Source organism: Pelobates fuscus, chromosome 2, assembly GCF_036172605.1.
Source record: "Pelobates fuscus isolate aPelFus1 chromosome 2, aPelFus1.pri, whole genome shotgun sequence".
NCBI lineage: Eukaryota > Metazoa > Chordata > Amphibia > Anura > Pelobatidae > Pelobates > Pelobates fuscus.
This window is the reverse complement of record NC_086318.1, coordinates 205,432,434-205,452,851: the sequence shown is the minus strand read 5'-3', so window position 1 is coordinate 205,452,851 and position 20,418 is coordinate 205,432,434. Positions and strand designations below refer to the sequence as shown.

General features: G+C 39.6%; 1 protein-coding gene across 1 annotated transcript in view; it reads right to left on the bottom strand.

Annotated features, from left to right (window-relative positions):
- The window catches only part of RASGRP3 (RAS guanyl releasing protein 3), a 141,193-nt gene that overhangs the window by 59,960 nt on the left and 60,815 nt on the right, over positions 1-20,418 (bottom strand). The window contains exons 2-6 of the mRNA XM_063443118.1: positions 17,055-17,217; positions 15,482-15,590; positions 13,631-13,693; positions 10,729-10,860; positions 7,468-7,615 (exon numbers count right to left, since the gene is read on the bottom strand). Of these exons, the coding sequence (XP_063299188.1) occupies positions 7,468-7,615; positions 10,729-10,860; positions 13,631-13,693; positions 15,482-15,590; positions 17,055-17,124 (522 nt within the window). The 5' untranslated portion in view covers positions 17,125-17,217. The remainder of the gene's footprint in view (positions 1-7,467; positions 7,616-10,728; positions 10,861-13,630; positions 13,694-15,481; positions 15,591-17,054; positions 17,218-20,418) is intronic.

Below are 20,418 nucleotides of genomic sequence, written 5' to 3'. Positions count from 1 at the left end.
AAAAAAGAAACAATCACAAGAGAGTAGGATGTACAGGAGCTATGATGACCTAACCACTTCCTCTTTCTTTGCTGCTCCATCAAGCAGACAAGTCAGAGTATTACGTTTCTCCATTACTTTATGTTTCTATTGCCTCTTTTGAGGTTATTTCTGTATTTTTTATATACTTTGCTGTGTTCTTGCTGTGCTTCTGTGCTATGTACAGCTGTGTTATTTATTGTGTTATTATTGGTTTCTGCCCTCTCCCCTCCTTGCTCTCACTTCTCTGGGGCTTGAGGGGCTTTTGGGTCTTACTGGGGTTGCATGTAAATGTTTAATTAGGTCATTTATATAGGCTGTTTATAGGGATTTCACCCATAACCTTGTATTAGCTCAATGAAGTGGTCTGGTTGCCAGGTCCCCCAGGTTTTAACCCTTCAGATGTAAACATAGCAGTTTTTTACATTGCAGGGTGAATCCAGCCTCTAGCGGCTGTTCCTGACACTAACGTGATCCTTTAACTATTAGAGCATTTATTATTATTATTATTATTATTATGTTGTTGTTATTTATATAGCACCAACAAATTCCGTGGCGCTTTACAGTGGGTGGACGAACAGACGTAGTTGTAACCAGACAAGTTGGACACACAGGAACAGAGGGGTTGAGGGCCCTGCTCAATGAGCTTACATGCTAGAGGGAGTAGGGTAAATGCACACATTTAGGCTGGAAAAAATGAGATTTTATCTAAGGCAAAGAAAAGGTTTTTATACAGTAAGAGCAATAAGGATATGGAATTCTCTGCCTGAAGAGGTGGTTTCGTCAGAGTCACTACAGATGTTTAAACTGCAATTGGATAAATACTTACAAAAACATAACATACAGGGATATAATTTCTAATTAGTGGGGTAATAGCTGCTTGATCCAAGGAGACATCTGACTGCTATTTTTTGGTCAAGAAGGATTTTTTTCCAAGTTTGTGGCAAAATTGGAAGCGCTTCAGACTAGGTTTTTTGCCTTCTTTTGGATCAACAGCAACAACATATGTGAGGAAGGCTGAACTTGATGGACGCAAGTTTCAGCTATGTAACTATGTAACTATGTAACACAAAAGGTAAGGATAGTATTAGACTAATGACAGTTGCAAGAGAGGAATCAGTTGGGAGCTATTAACAGTTTAATTGATACGCTTTTATGAAGAAGTGGGTTTTGAATGATTTTTTGAAGGAGTGGAAACTGAGTGAGCATCTAACGGAGGAGGGAAGTGAGTTCCACAAGAACGGTGCAGCCCTGGAGAAGTCTTGAAGGTGAGCATTAATGGATGAATGGATTAATGCTCTCTATCTGGACTGTGACCTGCACTCAACGGGTAAGCCCCCTACTGTATTTTTACTGCACTGTGCTACTGAATGGAGACATGATGTTGCAGCCTCTGTTAACTGCTAAACAGGATTTCCAGGACATACTGCTTAGTTACTATCTCCCATAACCTTTAATTAACAGTTTGAGCACAAATTAGTGCTCTCAGTCAGAGCTGTGGCCAGCACTCAATGGTTCAAACCCTGTGCACCTGGGGTGAGCCCCCTGCTTTATTTATACTACACTGTGCTGCTGAGTGGATACATGCTGTTGCAGCCTCTTTTAACTTCTGGACAAGATTTCCATGACATATTGCTTAAAGGAATATCTCCCATTACCCTATCATGGCCATTGGAGGTAACTAAAAACCTCCATAAGGATTTGGGGAAGAGCACAGTTAACTTTTTTCATTTTTTTTACTGTATGTATTTGGGCTACTGCCCTCCTCCATCCAGACTATCTTCCCAGACCCGCTATCTTACCGGGACATACAGCGCTTCCTGGTAAGGTTTCCTCAGGCGAACCCCTACGACCATCTGAACTTCGTTCTGGAGTCTGATACCAGCTTGTGGGGCTGCGGTGACAACCTGCGAGAAAGCACCGATGGAAAGCGTGTGCACAACTCAGGAATTATCCCTCCACATTGAATACCTGGCATTCCTAGTGGGGTCCTTCACTATTTGCAGACTGGTAAAAGAGTTCTCCATTTGTTGCATCCTACTCCGGATTGACAGAGCGACGAAAGTCAGATATATAATTTGCCTGGACAGAGCCAGCTCCCGTCTCCTATCAGACATCATGAAAGGCATCTTTGATTTCTGCCTTCCTTGCAGGATCTCCTCAAGGGCGGACTAACTTCCGGGGGAGACATATCTCAACACAGATTGGTTCTACAACCTTCAGAGGGACCGCCAGAATTCAGTGTTCTTCAATTGGCTGCCAGATCCAGAGTGCACAATGATGGTGGCATTCCTGCCAGCTTGGCCTCCCCGGGGGCATATGCTTTTCCCTCCTTCACAATGATTGCGAGGAACACTGCCTTGGCCATCAGTCAACCTTGTCAACCTTGTTTCCCGGACCTTCGCGAACTGGCCGGTGAGGATTATCTCCTCCTACATTCATACCCAACTTTTCTCACAGACCCAAAGGGGAACCCACATCTTCTATTCCTGGAGGGTAAGCTGACCATGGTGGCCTGGACTTTTTCTGGGTTTCTTGGCAGATCGGCGGACTATCGCAGGCTGGTAGGGACCTCTTAGGAGACTCGTGGGCCCCAGGGACAAGACAATGCTGCCTCTCCATCTGGGCATTCCCGGTCTGGTTGGTGTTTGGAATCACGATCCATTATGTGGTGAGTTCGGACGGTTCAACAACACTTGCCCCAGTCTGGGGACTCCCGATGGGCAAGGATCCTCTTGTGTACCAACAACCCAGTGACATCCACCTCCGGCTTATGAGATGTGGAGATCGTTCTCCGTTTGTCTATATGACTGGGCATCTACTGACGGACTTTTATGCTTTGTCTGGTGTTTTTTCCATCTTTTACCAGATGTTCGGGTGTTCACCGTGGATGTTTTTCCTTATTTCCCAACGGTCTATATCTCTCGTCGCACTATTCGGGTTCTTCCTTTCTCAGCGTTAAAATTGCAAAATATGAAGCCTCCTTTCATGTTGTAAAATTGAAGATTATCCGAGCTTTAGTGTACAAATAATCTTAATTTTAGTAATTTTAGCAAGAGGTGAGTTTTTTTCCCACCCTGCTTTGCTATCCAACCCTTTCTGTTTGCTTTCTTTATATGTATCACTGGTCTAAGGTAGGTTGGGCTCTTAATGTTTTGTGTTTACATGGATGATTTTATTTCCACTGGTAAGGAATTGTCATTGGAGTTTTATGTGATTGTTATTCAGTTGTCAGATTGTAGTTTACAAATTACTACTATGGAATAATGTATACTGTGTGTTACTTGGATTTCCATGTTCATTACTATGTGTCTAAACCTGTCACACATTCATTTGATTCATCCCTGAAGACATTTTGGTTGTTTGTGTGGAATTCATGGGAAGTTTGCTCCTTTAGTTATTGTTATGGCTTGTTATATGTTTGCTTCTGCATGATGTCACTTTCTGAAAGAGGAAGTGATTAGGTCACTATACGTCATGTACAGTCTACTCTCTTGTGATTGGTTCTTTTTTTCTATGTGTTTCTTTGCTGCTGTGGAGCTAGTAAAGAGAACTTATGCAAAATACTCGCCTCCTGTCATTACTAAAATAAGGTTATTAGTGCACTAAAGATAGTATAATCTTCAATAGTATAATGATCCATGTATCAGTCTCTTCAACTTTAGCAACAATGACTGATGTGGATTTAATAGACGTGCTATTCGGACATTCGGGTACTTTCGAATGTCTGAATAGATTAATGGACGAATTCTCGAATTGTCGAAGTCCCGAAGTTCCGAAATTACCGAATTTCCGAAGTGTCGAAGTTCCGAAGTGCTGAAGTTCCGAAGTTGCCGAAGTTCCGAAGCACAGTATTGCCTAAGAACTAATATACTTACCCAGTGGAAGAATGAAGAATGTTACACTGTATACAATTTTAAATAAAAAGTATACAAACATAGCCAGGATTCAGCTGTAAGCATTTGCAACACTTACAACAATCAAGTAACATACATTCATATAAAATGTAAGTTACTTAGCCTGTCAATGTAATGACCTTAATGAATAAGTAGATAACTCCCTAATTCCCACGGTATTAGGGAGCTATCTACTAAAAGGCTGAAAGACCCAAATTGGTCTTTCAGCCAAATTTACTAATACTAAGTAAAGATTATTTAGTATTACTAAATTATGCCCCTACTCGCTATACCACAAGTAGGGGCATGTCTATTAAACAGTGCGCACCTATGGCAAAAAAAATGCCCCCCCCCTGAGCGGTGGGTGGGGGCCCTAACTACTAATAAGGGGGGGCCTAATGTCCTCCCCCCTGGCCCCCACCCCTTAGTGGTGGGTGGGGGCCCTAAATACTAATATGGGGGGGGACCCCCCCCGGCCCCACACCTGAGCGGTGGGTGGGGGCCCTAAATTAGAATAAAGGGGGGACCTAATGTCCCCCCTGGCTCCCAACCCCTGAGTGGTGGGTGGGGGCCCTAAATACTAGTAAGGGGGGACCTATTGTCCTCCCCCTGGCCCCCTGAGTGGCGGGTGGGGGCCCTAAATAAAAATGTTACCCCCCCAGGTGACTAGGGGACCCCAAACCAATAGTGACCCCTGTAACGGATCGCCTGGCACCCCGACTGGGTACCTCCGTTAATGGATGCTCCTAGCGCTTCCTGAGGACTCCAAGCACTCTGGCAGACACCACAATCACCGAATCCGAGAAACCTTTAAATTCTCCCAAGCATATGAATGCTGTAGACCATTGAATAGGAACCATACGAATAGGCTTGTACTCCTAGCAGTCAACTGGAACAGCATGCAATAAATCCTTCCCCCAATAATGAGACGACACTTCACTTTGAGGGTAAAACAGGAACTCTGGACTGGCTCATCCAGCCTGGCTTTTATTTCCAACTCACACATACAGGCCACACCCAGGGGGAGGCATAAAAGAACCAATGACATAGATGTTACCTCCCATACATCCCCTCCCCTTAGTGTGACACATAATCCCATTATTCATACAGTTTAAAATATACTTTTTACACAATATTTATAACTTCAAAACCATACATCACATTCACACAAAATTACATATCCACAATCAATCCATTCAGGGGAACAACATATTAAAAAAATGGCATGGATCAGACCAGGGGTTCAAAAGTTACTAAAAGTATATTTTAAAACCCCTAGCTTTCCAGGGCCTTCTCTGTGCTGGAGAAGTAATCCAATTATCTCCCAGCACAGAGACAGACTCCATTAAGCACATGGGGACACAAAGACAGTAAAACACTTTAAAATACATAAATTCACCTTTTACACATAACACACAGACATTTCACCTATCCCCAGATAGCTGGGATCTGCGCGCACAAAACTACCGAATAGCGCGCAGATCCTACTCACACAGTACAATTGCCATGGAGCTAAAGTCTTTCCCATAGTCTTTCATTATGAATAGGCCCCATGGTATAGCTATCTGGGGTATCACATTCCCATAAAGTCTGGTCCATAGTCCAAAGGCAAGAGGCGGGCAATCGGCCCCCTCCATGGACACGTGGCGAGGTCGGTTTCGCCACAATCCCAAAAAGTCCCAATATGTCCATCGATGATTTTAAAAGGGCCAGTTGCAGCAATATAAAGTACAATATGCCCCAAATAACCCAGGGGCCATAGTCAGCAGGTAGGAGGCTAGCAAACAGGCTTCTCCATGGCCCAGTGGCGAGGTTGTTTTCGCCACAACCCCCCTCCCAGAAAAAAAACTAATCCCTACCTACCCCCCTCACCCTAAAAATAATGAGAGCCTCCTTATTAGTATTTAGGGCCCCCACCCACCGCTCAGGGGTGGGGGCCGGGGGGAGGACAATAGGTCCCCCCCATCATTTTACTTTAGGCCCCCACCCGCTGCTCAGGGGTGGGGGTCAGGGGGGGCAATAGGTCCCCCATTTAGTTTAAAATCCCCCACTCGCGCGTCGTGGTTGGGGGCTCGGGAGGTGGGACCCTTTTATTTTGCTCACTGTTTAATAGACATGCCCCTACTCACAGTAGGGGCAAATTTTTTACTTAGTATTAGTAAATTTGGCTGAAAGACCAATTAAGGTCTTTCAGCCTTTTGGTAGATAACTCCCTAACACCGTGGGAATTAGGGAGTTATATACTAAGCAGCTGCAAAAGAAGTCCCAAAATTCTGAAATGCCGAAGTTCCGAAATTCCGAAGTGTGGAAATGCCCAAGTGCCGAAGTTGCCCAAGTTCCGAAGTGACGAATTGCCGAGTCCCGAATTGCGAAAGTCCCGAATTTTGGAATGCCGAACCGAACCGAAAATGTTTCCCATGCACATGCCTAGTATTTAACTTATGTGTAACTTATAACTGGGGGACTGGGCACTCAAATGGCAGATGAAATTTTATGTTGAAAAATGCAAAGTTATGCACTTCGGCGTAAAGAATACACAAGCAACCTATACCCTTAATGGAAGCTAATTAGGGATAACAACACACGAAAAGGAATTGTTATGGACAACAAACTCTGCAACAATGTGCAATGTAAATGAGCAGTGGCTAAGGCCAGTAAGGTATTGTCATGCATGAAAAAGGGCATTCATTCTCGGGATGAGAATATAATTTTGCCTCTTTATAAATCACTGGTAAGACCACATATTGAATATGCTGTGCAATTTTGGGCACCTAAAGAAGGATATTATGGCACTAGAAAAAGTGCAGAGGCGTGCTACAAAATTAATAAAAAGGAATGAATATCAGCTATGAAGAAAGGTTAACAAAGTTAAACCTATTTAGTTTAGAAAAACATCGCCTGAGAGGGGATAGACATAGGACACGAGGTCATGCGTTTAGACTGGAAGAAAGAAGATTTTGTCTAAGGCAAAGGAAAGTTTTTTTTACTGTAAGAACAATAAGGATGTGGAATTCTCTGCCTGAATAAGTGGTTTTATCAGAGTCCATACAGATTTTTAAACAGCTACTAGATGCATACTTGCAAAAACAGAATATTCAAGGATATAATCTTTCAATGTAGGGTAATAATTGCTTGATCCAAGGATAAATCTGACTGCCATTCTGGGGTCAAGAAGGAATTTTTTTCCTAGCTTGTTACAAAATTGGAAGTGCTTCAAACTGGGTTTTTTTTTTTTTTGCCTTCTTTTGGATCAACAGCATAAAACAAATGTGAGGAAGGCTGAACTTGATGAACGCAAGTCTCTTTTCAGTTATGTAACTATGTAACTTTGGCAACACAGATTTTTGTGATGTAAACTTTCCAAGAAGCCCAGTTATAGTATAGGTTGTGGGAAATATAGTTTAACTGGGTTGTCAGGATAATTGTTACTGGAATACATTTGTAAGGGATTACATCTCTACTTGAACATACAAGTTAAATTTTCTACTATGTAAATTACATACAAAGAAAAATCACAAACAAAATTAGTGATAATATTAATACTAATCCTTACGGATATCCTTCGGAATGCTTTATACTCCAGAAATGTCAGATGCTCTGCTAGTTCTATGGGCTCCAGATGGTCAAACAGAAGGCAAACCTTCCCCTTCTTTGATGTTTTTTTCCTCTGTGTGACTCTTCGCATCCAGTCATATGACGGGCTGCAAACAAAAGTGACAACACATACAATCACCATTCATCAACTAGTCCCAGAAACCTTGTACATTTTGTTCTCAAAGTACACTCTTTTCCAGTCATTGGGTCTGGAACAATAGATTCAACATTAATAATATGACTTAATTCTTTCTAATAAAAAGAAACAAACAAAAAACAATAACGAATAACTATTCTGCAGGACTTTTATTTCCACTTTTTTTAATATTGTATTTTATATAATTTCCATTAAGTATTATACAGTGATCATTATATGATATGTTGATAATCCCCATCTTGGTCATGTGATATAATTAAGACTGTTTATTAATATAATGTTTATATCAATTAATATGCAATTGATTTCTTACAACTATGTATTTATGGTTGATTGTGGTGGACATAAGGAATGTGTACAGTATTATGTTTGAAGTATTTGATAACTTCTGAATGCAACATTTCTACAGCTTGTTTCATTAGTAAAACTATTTCATGAATCTACTTTAAATTAGCACTATTCTTAGTCTCTTTTACTGTTTAATACCTGTTATAACTGTTAAATATAGTACTACATATTATACTTGTTCTAATAAAACCAATACAAGAAAACATAGTATAATGTTATGTAACCATCTCAAACCCACGTCCAGTGTCTGCTGGTGAAGTTTAAAGAGTTACTCCAACTAAAAGCAGTGTTTTATTAAAATACTGTTTTTGGTGGTCGTAAGCCTTACTGGAATGTCCCACTCTGCGGGAAAAAAAATCTAAATACAAACAAAGAATAAACTTACCCATGATCCCACACCGAGATCTCCCTGCAGCCAATCCTCCTTCAGTAATGACATCCCAGAGGACTTGATGGGCATGGAGGGGAAACCTTGGGCATATTTTTCCTGCATGCTATCAATGCTAATGGCAGACTCCCACTATGCACAGAATTAACATTAGTCATCCCGTAACTCTCACTCCAAGCTGGTTAAGAATGCTGGCAGAGGTGGAGTTATACATCCAGCAGCAAGGTGCTTTAACACTGTCTGTGCAGAATTTCAAACTGAAACTAAAGTGGTCCTAGTGCTTGATGTAATAGTGGGGATAGTGGGGAGCTAGATTCTGCCCTATGACTTATTGGGCTGTGTCCACTTAAAGGACCACTCTAGGCACCCAGACCACTTCAGCTTAATGAAGTGGTCTGGGTTCCAGGTCCCTCTAGCATTAACTCTTTTTATTATAAACATAGCAGTTTCAGAGAAACTGCTATGTTTATAATAGGGTTAATCCAGCCTCCAAATCCTCTAGTGGCTGTCTCATTGACAGCCGCTAGAGGCGCTTGTGTGATTCTCACTGTGAAAATCACAGTGAGAGCACGCAAGCGTCCATAGGAAAGCATTATAAATGCTTTCCTATTAGACCGGCTGAATGCGCGCACAGCTCTTGCCGTGCATGCGCATTCAGCCGAAAGGGAGGATCGGAGGCGGAGAGGAGGAGGAGAGCTCCCCGCCCGGCGCTGGAGAAAGAGGTAAGTTTAACCCCTTCCTCACATCAGAGCCCGGCAGGAGGGGGACCCTGAGGGTGGGGGCCCCCTCAGGGCACTATAGTGCCAGGAAAACGAGTATGTTTTCCTGGCACTATAGTGGTCCTTTAACCCATGTACTCAACTCTAGATCCAATAAGGGTACTGTTCTGCATCAATTACCAATTAACTAATTCCCTTTTTTTACCATAAACCTAAAGATACACAGATTTGGGAAGCAACAATTGCTTTAAAGAGAAGATAGCATAATAAGTAACATTAAAAATCCTGTTAGATCAGAAGAGTAAACTAAGCATGCTTGAGGAATCTGTACTCCAATATTGAGACTTTTTTCAAAAATGTCTCAAATGTTGACAGGATTAGTTTTCAGCCTTTCAGCAGCAACTCAAGCAACAAAGCAATTGGTGGGGAAGGAAGACACTAAAAAGGTTACTCCAACCTTCTGTAAAACTTTATTTTTGTATTTTGTAAGTGTCTTAAGGTGTACCTGTCTCATATTGTCCTCCTACCCCTGTTTTTTTTGTCTAAAACCTTGTAAAATAATGTGACTGTTTATCTTGAATCCAGTGCTGGGCCAAATTTTACAAGAGCCTCTTCTCGCGTAATCCAACATTAAGTTCATCAACCATACCCTGTCCGAGGTCCAATCAGCTTCTTCTGATAGACAATCACTGAATCCAATGCTTCTCTATCAGATGCAGTTAATGCTGCACCATATAGTGTGTATATGGGGGCAGTGTGTGTGTGAGAGGTACAGTCTGTGTTAGAGGGGCAGTGTGTGAGGCCTGTAGTCTGTGTGTGAGGGGTACAGTATGTGTGTGAGTGGTGTAGTGTGTGTGTGTGTGTGTGTGTGTGTGTGTGGAGTGCAGTGTGTGTGAGCGGTGAAGTGTGTATATGAGGGTTGCAGTGTATGTTTGTATGTGAGGAGTGCAGTGTGTGTGTGTGAGGGTTGCAGTATGTGTATGAGGGGCATTGTGTGTGTATTGGGGTCAGTGTGTGTGAGGGGCGCAATGTGTATGGGTGGAGTAGTTTGTGTGTGTGTGTGTGTGTGTGTGTGTGTGTGTGTGTGTGTGAGGGGTGCAGTGTGTGTGTATGTGTTAGGGGTGCAGTGTGTGTATGAGAGGGCAGTGTGTTTGAGAAGTGGTGTGTGTGTTTATGGGGGGCAGTGTGTGCATTGGGGCAGTGTTTTTGTGTGTGAAGGGTGCAAGGGCAGTGTGTGTGTGAGGGGTGTAGTGTCTGTGTGTGTGTGAAATGGGTGCAGTGTGTGTATGGGGGGGCAGTGTGTGTGTATTGAGGGTAGTGTGTGGTGCAAGTTGCCTGTGGGCCACACACTTCTCATCAGCCCATAACATGCCAAAAGATATGATTTAATTTTTATATTTAACAAACACTTGGGAAGTGCATGCCCCTATTGACCACCCTTCACTGTGTAAGGCCACATAATGTTGCAGCACAAAATTATTCTGTCTGTTTTTTGTTCCTCACTAGCTCTGTCTATAATTACACTACTAAATTTTTAACACATAAAACTATTTACAGCATTAGAAAACTTTACTTATTTTTTAAATTGTTATTAATAAAGTTACTTACATGCTTGAAATGTCTATAAGATGAACATGTTCTTCATAACCCAGCTGGCTTGCCAGTTCTCTGAATTCTTCTGTCAGTCGAATTAAACCCAAATCCAAATTAAACTCTGCAGGGAATTCCAAAATCCAGTATCTACAAACAATATAAGAGTTACACTTCATGTCCTCACAAAACTCAGCATTACCAAAACAAATTAAACCTAGAGGTTTATTCATGATGGACTCATCTGACTTAAACATGATACTGTAACAACAGCAAGACTGATTAGTCTTCTTGCTCAAAGGGACACTATAGGCACCTAGACACCCAAGGTGCAGTGTCCCTGTCACACTTAGTCCTGCAATGTAAAACATTGCCGTTTTAGAGAAACTGCAATATTTACATTGCTGTCTTAAGACTGCCCCTAGTGGCTGTCTACCAGACGGCCACTAGAGGCACTTCCTGGAGTTTCACAGAGTTTGACTTTGTGATCTTTGAATCAATGCTTACCTATGGGGAAGGCCTAACGTGTGCACGGAACTTGCCATGCATGCCCATTAGGTCCCCCTATCAGTTGATATTGGAATGGGCAGATGGACATTGTCTGGAATCAGATAAGTTAATAAAGAGTTATTTAACCCTTTGAATCGTTGGTGGCTGGGGCAGAGAGACACGTTAGTGTTAGGAATACATCTTTGTACTAAAGTGTTCCTTTAAGAGGTTTTATCTCAGGGGTCAGGTTTAACTAAATTCAGCTCTTGAGCCCCATCCCTTGGCAAGGCAACAGTGTCTCACCTTAGCAAAACTCAAGGTAGAATCACAGGAATGCTCAGTTTTCAGTTCACCCTGACTCATGCTGGAATCGATTTGGCCTATGTTTGGCATAGATTTCAAGTATAAATAAATTGGGCCTCTGTTGCATTCAGTTGGTTTTCTAAGTATTGTAAGTGAAAAACAGTATTATTTTGTGTTTTATAGAATGTTGTATTGCTCTTCTTTATAGCACTGAATGAATAAAAAATATTAAGATGAATAACAACATTTCAACCTCCTAAAGCTCTTATTTACATCACTAAACTGGGTATTAACTACCATAGAATTTGAAGGACTAGTAACTAAACTAGGAATTGTCAAAAACAAACAATGAAATTGCAAACGTTAGATAAAAATTGTGTATTTTTTATTATTTTTCAGCAATCACCTGGTCTGCAGTTCTCACTGTTTGTTTATTAAAGCTAGTAATAACGACAGTCTTCATTTATACTCACTCATAATAAAACTTAAAGGAACACTATAGGATCAGGAACACAAACATGTATCCCTGACCCTACAGCGCTTAACCCACCATCTATTCCATGCTGGACACCCCTTGCCCCTTAAATATAGTTTAATCTTATATTTACTCCAGTCTACTGCTGACTCTGCAACTGATCTGCCTGCATGGTTGACATCATCAGATGTGGTCTTCTGAGCCAATCACAATGCTTTCCCATTAGAAAGAATTGGATTGGCTAAGCATGTCAAGGAGGCAGATCAGGGGCAGAACCAGCACAAGCTAAACACAGCTCTTGCTTGAATCAAAGCATCTCTATGAGGAGAGTTCAGTGTCCATGCAGAGGGTGGAGACACTGAATGAAAACGTTCTAATGCAGAAAGAGATGAACGACATGATAAATGTGAGGAAGGAGAGCAGTTAATTTTTGAGAGTGCGGCACATTGTGCAGCACTTCCACAGGAAGCACCTCTAGTAGCCATCTGAGGAGTTGCCAGTGGAGGTATCCCTAGGCTATAATGTAAACACCGCATTTTCTCTAAAAAAGCTGTGTTTTAAAGTAAAAAGCCTGAAGGGAATGATTATACTTGCCAGAACAAATACAATAAGCTGTAGTTGTTCTGGGATCTATGGTGTCCCTTTAATTAAAAGTTAGGTATTCAATTATCAAATATCAAGGTACAATGTGTTATCCATTTGAAGTACAATGTGTTATCCATTTGAAATACAATGGGATTTATTAATTTAAACACAGAATTGCTTATAGAATTTTTATAGTTTGAGTTTTGGGCTTACATTTAATATTCACTTTAACCCCTTAACCCCTTAAGGACACATGACATGTGTGACATGTCATGATTCCCTTTTATTCCAGAAGTTTGGTCCTTAAGGGGTTAAGGACACAACATGTGTGACATGTCATGATTCCCTTTTATTCCAGAAGTTTGGTCCTTAAGGGGTTAAATTCACTTTGAATTCTCACTTAAATGAATAGCTTTCTATCTTTATATCCCAATATATTGAGCTAATTCTGGTGTGTATTTTATTGCATTTTGGAGAGATATAAGAATGAAAATCCCAGAAAAGCTTGATTCAAATCCATTTTATAGTATTTAAAGGGACACTCCAGGCACCCAGACCACTTCTGCTCATTGGAGTGGTCTGGGTGCCAACTCCCACTACTCTTAACCCTGCAATGTAATTATTGCAGTTTTTATAAACTGCAATAATTACATTGCAGGGTTAACTCAAACTCTAGTGGCTGTCTACTTCCGCATTGATAACAAAGATTTTCTTTGCTAGAGCGTCGCTGGACGTCCTCACGCTGTGAGAGGACCTACAGCGTCGCTCAATTCCTTTTAGGAAAGCATTGCCGTGCATGCGCATTAGGTTTCCTCAGCCGGTGGGCGGGATCAGTCTCGCCCACCGGCTGACGCGATTACTGTGAGGAGCGACGCCGACCCAAAACCACCGCCGAGGGACATCGGCGGGGTCTTAGGTAAGTGACCTGAAGGGGTTTTCACCCCTTCAGCTACCTGGGATGAGAGGTGGGAGGGAGAGGGTACCTGCAGTGCCAGGAAAACTGATTGTTTTCCTGGCACTGGAGTTTCCCTTTAATATAAAAACTACCAACGGTAGCAATGTACTTACCTCATAAAATGACAAGTCTTTAAGCGTAAGTCAGCACAATGTTCTCCACTAGCATCTTGATAAGTGCAAATGTTAAAGAAAAAATGTCATACTCTTAAGAATTAAAAAGGTTAATACTTCATAACGTGATTTATATGTACCGCTTTCAAAATGAAAAATAAAAACAATAAAAAACAATGAATGTCCTGAGCATTTTCATCCTGTCCATATATGTCCAAATATCTCACAGCACAATTAACCAGAAGGTCCATCTAATCCCCATAACCACTTATATAATGTCCCACAGCCACTCGTATCATGCAACTGCTCATCTCCCTACCTTTTAGGAGATAATGTAATTTATTTCTGTAGCCCTAGCCATACCTATCCGGATATGGCTCAAGCAGCCACCCAACACACTTCCTGTAAAATGAGAGAACCAATCAATGGTGAAGATTTGGCAGATATTTCAAGTATAATAGAATATTATTACAATATTATCTGATTATTTTAAATGATTTGTGAACTCATTACACATGTGTGCTTTATTTTATGTTTATTTAATTTATTGTAATTTTCTTTTTTATAAAATATTCTATATAGTGATTATGTACATGAATATTTTCTTTATTATTGTTGTTAATTCTGATTGGCTTCTATGCACCAATATTCCAATGCTATTCTTTGGTCGTAAGAGATTATTGTTAAGTGTTCCTATTTAATTAGGCTTTATTGGTGTGCGGTAATATAACAGCGCTTACACCCCTTTAATCCTCACCCATTATCCAATGATTGAGGGTGGATTGACCACATGAAACACATGATGTTGTGGAGGTCCTGTCATGCTGAGGTGCTGTTTCTAGATTTAATTTATATTTTTGATATTTTCTAAATAAAGTGACTTTAATGGATATTTAGACCATGCTCTTTTTCTTCATGTGCTGCAACACTAGAAAAGTCTCTTCATAAAATGTTGTCCAATCAGTGGTCCCCCTCCACAAGCCTCCCACCCACCAGCATTGTGTGAGAGCTATATTGTAAATAAATTGGTGGAACATCTGTCACTGGTGTTTCCACAAGTCCCTACCTTCAGTAGGGTTGGGCTGTTTAATAACGATTGAGAGTTGGACCTGCCATTGGCTCCTTATTAATAAGGATACCCTCCAGTACTCCAGTGCCAGGGATCCTTTTCTCCTATAATTCCTCTATACCCATGTTGTTTTCCATAAACTTAAATAGGGCAACCAAATGGCTAATATCACAAGCTGTATTAGATGCAGCCATGATGTTTAATATTTGGTATAAAAAAAGCCAAGCCCTGTACTTGCTCAGTGATTTTAAGCAAGACCCAGGATTGCATGAAATTAAATGTGCTCATTCGGTTAAAATAACCAAATTTCAGGTAATTTGCCTATAAAATATGCCTTGAGAATTGCTTATATTAACTGAATTATACAACACTTAAACAATTCAATACTTTGTTTCTGTGCTCTCTATATGCATACTACGGTACAAATAGCAGAAGTTATAACAAAATTTGACAGACAGCCAACAAGGATTTAGCTAAATACTGGAGTGTGGATCTCTACATTTAAACATCAGACATCACAAAGGTATTGTTGTTAAATATAGAGAGTACTGATAAACATCATGTCAGTTCCTCTTTAAGATTTTTTTGTGTATATTTATATATATTTGTGTTTATTTGTATATATTTACACATTGACTGCCATAGAAGACTTTTTTGTTTGTTTTTGTAATTTCAGGTCAGTAGAGGTTACATATTGTTAAAAACATCTTATTTTCATCCACCTTCATAGTGAGCTATCAGTTCATATTGTTATCACTAGCCATGAGTTAAACAAAGGATATATTGATTGAAGTTTGCCGGCCAGTTCAGTAGAAGACAAATACCACCGATGCATTAACAAAATAGTTCTCGGCAATGAGTTGTTGTTGTTGTTGAGTTCACCTTTCTCATCTGTCAAATGCAAACAACTGAATAAATAACAATTAAGTGTGTTTAAAAGTTTCTGATATATGATTAATGCCAACTGTATTCTATCCCATAAAAGAAGGGTGGATGTGGAATGGGTCTGTAGGGTGGATTCCAGTGACTGGTGATGCAACTTTGAATGGACTTTTACAAAAACTTGTAAAACCAGAATATCAGTGATACTGGCCTGGCACACTTTTAAAGAGCTCTGTAACAGACTGAATGCCCTAAATGATTAGAATTTTTCCTGAATACCTATCACTTCCGGTTTTATCTTAAAGGGTTACTCTAACCACCATAACCACTTCAGTGATTTGAATTGGTCATGGTGGTAGGAGTTAATATGTGCAGTGTTGCAGCTTGAAACACTGTACATACAGAGATTTTGAATTGTGTGCTATGGCTAGTTGCACTCCCAGAACATGTTACATTAGATTCTGGACTGCCAATGTCAATTCTGTGCATATTTAACATCTGTAGTCAGAGAGCTCCTTCTTCCTCTCTCCTCTTCCCTCCTCCTTGCCACTCCTCCCTCCCCTCACCAGCCTGGAGCATATGCATGTGCTCTGAACTGGTCAATTGGTCCAATTACAGGCTACTCTATGAGATGCCTGTGATTGGACCGCTGGAGTACCAGCTGACTTCGAGGCACTGGATTAATGTAAATTTAAACCTATTTTTGCAGGTTATTACTGGAGGTATGTCCAATAGGGTATTTAGAATGTAAGTCAATTTGATTTTAATTGGGGTTTAAGTAACCCTTTCAAGTACTCTTACAAATACTTAGGATCTAGCCAAATAGGTAAATACAAAAGAAAATGATGTTACATATAAAATTTAACATACATTAATGGAGCATAGCATTTTTATATAAACATTGTTATTGGTATTTTTGCAAATTAAATAAAGAATGCTTCCTATAATAGCAATAAATAAGTACAGTGGAAGGCAAAAACAAAACTTTGAAATTAACTTTACTAATATATTTGACCGTTCAAAATTTAGCAATTTGAGTATTTTAGATGTGATAGTCTCAGTGTGAATCGTGAGCCCCTATTATAAATAAGGTGTAAATGTTTAACTGTTATTTTAACATTTCTAGTTGGAATTTCACACTGCATTTCTTTGCATTTAGTTAAATCCACGTACGCCCACCTGACAAAGGAAATTAAATAAAATGATCAAATGAAATGGCAAAGTAAAGAATAGATCTGAATTACGAGACCCTGTAGCTACATCTTTGCAGAAATGGGATTTTAATGTTTAAACCAAAATATCAATCATAATAGAATGGTACATTACACATTTGATGAAGTGATCATGCCTCATGACATTTTGAAACCAAGAGAGGTGTGTGAACAAGATCCTGCCAGCATTGATCCATGTCACATCTTCAGAAATATGATATGCATAATTAAATTATAATAGTTTAAAATAATATCACCGTACCAAACATCCCAACGCACGTATAGAGGAGTTCATCCAGAGTAGCTGCTTTTCGGAAGGCAGTGGACCCCATTGTTGTTCAGTCATTGAAGATGCAAAACATCATATTTAAGATGAAAATGCAACTGTGCTTTGTTAAGAAAACCTTATTTAAGCCCGATTGGTACTGTAGGAAAAACATAAAAAAATTGTGAAATGTAATTACAAGCTTTCTGTACAGTGCTTTCTAATATGTGGTAAACCCACGCTTGAATTAGCTACCAGATTTGGAGATTTATTTTGTCGTGAATTCGTCTAAACTCTGAGCTGAAATATATTTGAATCATGAACCAAGCTCATCACACAATAGATGAGCAACTTTGTTCTGCTTCATGATTCGGAATTCCGTTCAAGACACCAAAAAAGAGGTGATCCATGGGAAAAAAAGATGATTGATGACTTGGGGACAGTCAACAAATGTTGATTTTATTCATAGCGTAATTGAAAAGAGGCTAACAGAGGAAAAATAGAAGGAACAGGGAAATAAAATCAATATTTAAATATTAAATATTTAGTAAATATATTATAAATAAATACAGATTTCTTTTTAAAATGCTCCTTCTCTTTTCCCTGTTTCCCTCTATCTGTTACGTTTTCTCACTTGATCTGTGAACCAAATTGAGGACAAATGTACGGACATCATTGTATTGTAACAGATATATAATGTTTATAGGATGAATATATTTTGCGGTAAATATGTCTATTGTTGCTGGCACTTGATAATTTAATATTCTAATGAGGTGCTGATACCTGGGTAACCTCTCAGCTCAGTACCCCTAATTCATCAACACAAGGATATATAGTATCTATGAGTGCAATACTATCTTTCTTTTTATATTTTGCAATACACTAATTAGCTCCTTTTCATGGGTGAAATTAACCATCCTATGGCTGAAATTCGTCCGTCCTGTATTTTATTTATTTCTGACAAAGAAGTTTTACAGAAACATGTTTTTTCACCATGCTATTAGCTGCCATAGTGTAAAGATATATTTAAAAAAAATTCCGTTTTTTTCCTCACAAAGGTAATTTCATACAAATCAATGCTATTGGTAGAATGACATCATCATTGCCTTAATCTATAGTTATGTCATCGCAAACTGTTGTAAAATGAAAGCTGCAGAATTAGAGATCTTAAAATGAATTCAATGGCTCCAATGCTCGAAAGAGCCAAAATGTTTTCTTCTTCCAAGAAACCAGAAAAGCTTGCAACAAATTGAATATTACCATTATAAGTTGTTAAAGGGCAATTTCCAGCTATTCCAGTGTGTCACCACAAGATAATCTGTTTTTAAGTTCCTTTGATAATAATTAATAATGGTTTCTAAGTAAGATTACACACAGTGATTTGCTGAAACATATAATTATTTTGAGTACATGCAGAGAAGAAGCATTTGTTTTGTTGTAATATAATTCAGTCATAGCTTTGATTGAACATTTAATTTTTAAACGAATTATCAAAATTTGTATTCACAAAGAAAAGGTACTCCATATGAAACATAAGGTACAGTACATAATGTTCTTGATTTAAATTCTAAAAAAAACAAAGAACACTTTTTTAAAGGCTTGAAGTGCAACTGTCGTGCAAAAATTGACACGGTGACAAATAACAGAAAATAAAATTATATGTATATAATGTACTGACAATGCATTGCTTAAATTTAATTATACTTTTAATAATCTGACCATACTATTGTCATAAGATAGAGGTACAACTGTGTCAGTGATGAGCAGCTGTGTGCGCAGCCCTCCAAAACAAACAGACAGCTTGCCAGAATTCTTAGAGTGACAGATAATATTATAATACAATACGATTCAACGGGATAATGTGTATGTTTGTAACAAAAATAGAGAATAAGAGAATTTTGAGAACGGACAAAAGCTTAGAGAAACTCAATAGCTTGCCTTTTGGTAAATCCTCGCTCAGGTCTCAAAATATTTCTCAAACTTGATGTTGTGGCAGGCGAACTAGAAACCACAGGGCCTGGGTGCGAAATTTGCCCTGCCTCCCCCCCCCCCCATACGTCCTTCAACCCCACACACACATGCACACTTGCATGTAGACACACACATACATACATACACACACATACACACAGAGAACCATACATACAGAAATGTAGAGACACACACAGACACACACATGCACTAACAAACACATACAGATTATCTACAACCGATTTATTCCTCATCCCGAGAAAGAAATGAGGAGAGCTTTTAAAAGATTGGCTTTGTAAATTTGATGCAATAAGTGTGTTTTTCTTTAATACCTTTTCACCCTCTACCTCCAAAGAGGTAGCAGCACTCACGGTCCAGATAAAAAAATCCAAATTTTATTAAAGCATATTTAAAATGATCAACGTTTCAGTCCACTACACGGGACTTTCCTCAAGATCAACAGTTCTGAGTTCTGTTGATCTTGAGGAAAGTCCCGTGTAGTGGACTGAAACGTCGATCATAATGGCTGGTGTAAATACTCCCCTTATGGCTCCGCCCTACCCAGCATGCTAGCTGTCACTAACTTCCTGTGGCTGCTATGCCTACCTCCTGGCTCTGTCAAGGCCTATTCCTCTTAGCTGCGCTGATCCATTGGCTACATAAATTAGCTATTAGACTTGTGCAGGGTGAAGAAGTTATGTTCTTTTGACTTTGGCAGCTTTTTCTTCTGGATGGCAGAATTTAGTTATTGCTGCTGTTCAGCTCGGCCTGAATTTTGGTACTTAGGAAAGCAATTTTGGCAGTCAAAAAAGCAGGAAAAAATGGTGCCTATGACTGTGCTGCCATGCAAAACAGCTGTATTACTGCCTAGTCTAATGGCTATGCAATATCAGCCATTTTTTTAATGCCAATTCTGAGTTGCCAAAATTAGATTAGTGTATATCTGGATTGAAAAAAAAATAGAAGAGACAGAACTTTTTTTTAGATATAATGGTTGATTGTAATCTTTTCCTTTTGTAATCTTGACAATCCACTCACTCCTTCCACCTTCACACAAAACACAGTATTTATCAGCTTCTCATAACAATATCGTGAGAGGCAGCAGGCATTGCAAGACTCATTGCAAGGCAGGGTGAAATCATTAAAATGAAAGTCTTTGAAAAAATGATGTGCCACAGCAGTAGTAATTTAATTTCAGTATGTACTTGTTTATTTGTTTGTTTGTTTGTTTTGTGAGGTGGATGAACAAAGGGATGACCTGTCCCAAACTGGATTAACTGTGGCTCAAAGTTTCTGTTAAGTCCCTAAATTGAATAACATCTGACTCTAGATTTCTATTATTGTTCAATCCTCATACCCCAGTGGGCAGTCAATGCTGAAGGAGTAGTGA